At 38.2% G+C, this 4200-nt stretch overlaps 1 protein-coding gene across 1 annotated transcript; it reads left to right on the top strand.

Moving 5' to 3' along the window:
* The first annotated feature begins 245 nt into the window (after positions 1-245).
* Positions 246-3618, top strand: il19l (interleukin 19 like). The gene is made up of 6 exons (XM_071517825.1): positions 246-282; positions 1213-1389; positions 2013-2075; positions 2253-2405; positions 2486-2548; positions 3303-3618. Exons 2-6 carry the CDS (start codon positions 1237-1239, stop codon positions 3393-3395), a joined length of 525 nt encoding a protein of 174 aa, XP_071373926.1. The 5' UTR covers positions 246-282; positions 1213-1236; the 3' UTR covers positions 3396-3618.
* Positions 3619-4200: the final 582 nt, after the last annotated feature.

Below are 4200 nucleotides of genomic sequence, written 5' to 3'. Positions count from 1 at the left end.
ACAATGACAACATCACATCAGCAAACAGGAAAGCTTTGATCATTCCTTTTCCCTTTCTTTAAATCCGTTATTGAGACGTCAGTTGGCAATTCCTTTAATTGCGACACACTTCCTCCTCCTGTAAACCAATTAGCATACGTGTGTGTGCATGTTTGTGTGTGTGTCTGTCAAACCTGTGCAATACCTGTCAAAATCCCCCTCTCTCCACTATAAGAAGAGACAGTATGGACACACAGAGACACATCTTTCCCAGGACTCTTCCTCTGAGTAAAGGACACACAGGTGAGTCTACACACAAGCTGTGCTGGTGCAGGTTTGGGTCACAGTGATGGGTGATGGGTGATGGTCAAGTACCTGAACGTCTCGACTTATCATATGTTGCTTTGTATTTTAAAACAAAACATAACAGCATTTCCCCTGGCTTTAACTTATGAAATAGACTGATGCCATATACTGTATGTGTTTGAGTACAAACTTTTCAGTGCTTTCCAATATTGAGCACTTTTCTAATACAGAAATCGACTCTCTCTAAGTCATCTGTAATTCAATTAATCCTTTCCATTAACAGGGTCTTGGCTTATGACATACCGTAGTAGAGGTGTGATGTATGAGTAAAAAAATTTGAGCGCTCGCCAATATCAAATACTTACATTACTTTTCTACATAATCTAATTGACTCTCAGTAGGTCATCTGTAAGTGACCTTTCAATTAAGAGGATCTTAATTGAAATGTACTAGTAGAGGCGTGATGAAGGAAATGATATGAGAAAATCGGCTTGTTGTCTCATATTTTCAGTCATTATGTCTGTTTGGTGTCTTAGATTTGGAGAGATGAGGTTCTTCTGAATTGGTTGATTTGATCACTATCACAGCTTATTGTGTGAGACACTTCATCTTAAAGCATTATTTTTCAATGTATGACTTAACATCATATCAGTGACACTGCATTCCACAGGAACTTCATATCTCCAAAATTGCTTCTTCCACTCACCACAAAATGCTGAGATCAAACCAAAGCATTGATAACACATTGAAAAATGTTGAAATTGCACAGGCATGAATGGGGAATGAACCAATTTACATGTTTTTTGCAGGACAGCAGGAATACCCAGTATATCATAACATACAGTACATTAAAAACAGACTAGTTCTAATTAAAAGTGAAAATATCAAAGGTGAGTGAACAAATATGAACAAGGCGTTTTCTGTTAGTTTTCCCTCCAGATTGCCATAGTGATGAAGATGTTCGGCTGCTCCCTCTGCCTGCTCCTCCTGTTGAGCTGTCTGGCTGAACTTGTGGACAGTCGCAGGCTGCATCTGGGCAGCTGCGCTGTCAGTGTTCACACACACGAGCTACGCCAATATTATGCTGACATACGGCCAAATGCGGTAAGTTTAAAACATGCAAACACCTCCACCCATACACACAACCAGACACACACACAACCACAAACTCAACACCAACAAACCCTATCAATCACAATATCCAAACATTCAAATACAGACAATCCCTTCTCTCCCACACAAACACAACACTGCAAAGTCATTTAGTCTCATGTTCAAATCTTCAAATATTATTTTTCTTAAACCAAGAGAAAGATTCTGCCAATGAGGTGAGATAACTCCATTGTTTCCAATGCAGCTTCATTTGTTTCAGGAATTTTCTAGAAAAGTGTGTCAATATCTTGAAACGAGTCAGGAAAAGGCAGATCACTACACTACTTTCAAGAAAATGACACTTCTACAAAATTCTTGAAACAAGTTGATTTGCATTGGAAGTGAAATTATCGAACACCATTGGAAGAATTCTTCACTTGTTTTAAGAAAATTATGATTTGAGGACTCGAGAATCGACTAAATGACTTGTTAAAATAAAATGGAAAAAGTGAAAAAAGAGAACATACAAATTCAAACAGCACATTCTGTTCACAACACATACTTTGGGTTGGAAACTTGCCCAGTTCACATATGAGAGGTTCACTCTTTTTCTTCTGTGGTCTTTAAACATGCAGATAGCAGGGGACAGTGAGATGGCAGTGAAACTTCTGCAGAGACCAGTGATGAAGGACGTTCAGGTGAGAACTTGTTTTGTTTATGCATGTAACGATGGTTCCATCCAATCCTTTTGTTTCAAAAATGTAATATTTTTTTCTCTGCCTTGAGCTAAAGGCTGCATAAATCTGGTGTATATATGTGTGTATGCAATATGTATGTGTGTATGTGTAAACTGACCTTCAGTGTGTGTCTGGCAGGACGGGGAGACGTGTTGTTTCTTGCGCCTCCTGCTGCGTTTCTACGTTGAGAGAGTGTTCAGCAGCTACAGCTCCACTCAGGCAGAGCACCAGCGCTCTGCCAGCGCCCTGGCCAACGCTTTCCTCAGCATCAGGAGAGACCTGCGACTGTGTGTGAGTCAGCTGCTCAGTGATGAGATGCACATTGTGTAAAAGTATCCAGTACACTGCATTAACTGTGTTCTGTTGTTCAGCACTGCCACTGTGGAGAGGAAACCCAGAGAACAATAGACTCCCTGCATGCTGAGTTCATAAAGGTGTGTAGTATATAAAAAAGATCCACCTGTCTACCCAATACACACAGCATCCACATTGCCACTCTGAACTGTAGAGGGTGCAGAGGAACCATTTTTTATTTCTTATAGATTTTTAAAGCTTTTAAGTTATTTTTTTAGTGGGGAATCTTGAAAAATAAGAAAAGAAAACAAATATGAGAAGTTTTGTTCCAAAATGAAATATATTTATTTTGAAAAAAAAAAAAAAAAAAAAAAAAGTTGTTGCCTGAAGCTCATTTGAAAAGAAGGCATAAAAATACATACTCAAAATGTGGCTGTTTTGTAATTAAAAGTCTAGTAACTTCAATATTATTCTATAATGATTTTTACTTTGATGGCAGCGATCATATTCTAGGAAGCTGTCAATTGTTTTCAAAAAGTGGATATCTGATTTTGGAATGAAACTTCTGATATATGAAAAAATAGGCAACAAAAGAAGAACTTTTGCCAGACTTCATTGTCACAAATGAAGAAAGCTGTTAGTGTTTCAAAATACTGAATCTTTTAGGATGATTTATGGAAAACATAAGGCCCCTAACTAAATGATAACAGATGATGTGAATCCCCACACAAACACCCGCATCCTAACTTAACATTCACCTTACACACCTTACACCCTACACACACAAATTCACAAACAACACAAAGCTAATAGAAAATTGCTGTTATACAGTTATGTTTATCATCCAACCCATCTTCCTCTTTCATTTATTTCTCTCTCTGTCCTCCTGAGCAGCTGGACTCAAAGCAGGCAGCACTGAAGGCTGTGGGAGAACTGGACACTCTACTGGACTGGGTGGAGGGACTGAGCCCGACCTCACACGCATGATCACACACACACACACACACACACACACACACACACACACACACACACCCACAAACATGATCATACACACACACACGTGCCCAAGTGCCTGCAGTTGATGAATCTCTTACATTCAAAGATCTTATTACAAGTTTATTATTTCACTACTGTGCCATTGTGCTTTGCTCTAGTTTGCCCATGAATTAACTCAATCTGTTTGTTATCCACTGATATGTGGACTGAATTGTATGATACAATATTTATAATTAATGCTACTTAATGTAAATGTATTTATATCTATTAAAAATAGAAAAACTTAAAAGGTGTTGTATGTGTGTTGATTTTGTAACATTATTATATACAGATTATACACATTTTAAATTAATTTTAAAACAAAGTTGAAAGTCAACTGACTGAGGAATACAAAATTAGCTGGTATTATGGTCTCTTCCTCACCCCCTCAGATGTGAGTGACAGGGACCACTCCACATCACCATCTAGTGGTGAGCAATGAAAACACAAAACACACAGGCTTTATCCAGTATAGGGGAGCAAAGGATGATTTAGTACCACAGTCCATCATCATCATCATCAGCAGCAGCAGCAGCAGCAGCAGCAGCAGCAGCAGCAGATGTTTCAGCATGATGTTTGGTTGGTTATATCTGTGGCTGTTTTCATTTCTTCATACACAGCAGGTTCTATATTGCTCACCATTAGGAAAGGACTAAAATAACTTATGAATAAAATTGATGAAACTATGATTCATCATCTGAAATGACATTAAGAAACTGCGTGAATTTTACTTTCACTAATTCAGCATTCAGAT

Source organism: Centroberyx affinis, unplaced genomic scaffold (genome assembly GCF_046629955.1).
Source record: "Centroberyx affinis isolate AG114_WGS23_722 - 3 ecotype Tasmania unplaced genomic scaffold, CSIRO-AGI_Caff_v1 ptg000522l_1, whole genome shotgun sequence".
NCBI classification, from domain to species: Eukaryota; Metazoa; Chordata; class Actinopteri; order Beryciformes; family Berycidae; genus Centroberyx; species Centroberyx affinis.
This window is presented reverse-complemented; position numbering and strand designations above follow the sequence as displayed.

Excerpts from the sequence above, each read along its gene's own strand:
- il19l (XM_071517825.1), top strand. The coding sequence starts at position 1,237 with ATGAAGATGTTCGGCTGCTCCCTCTGCCTGCTCCTCCTGTTGAGCTGT. Across the intron at positions 2,076-2,252 it reads CAGTGATGAAGGACGTTCAG|GACGGGGAGACGTGTTGTTT; the intron begins GTGAGAACTTGT and ends TGTGTCTGGCAG. Across the intron at positions 2,549-3,302 it reads TGCATGCTGAGTTCATAAAG|CTGGACTCAAAGCAGGCAGC; the intron begins GTGTGTAGTATA and ends CCTCCTGAGCAG.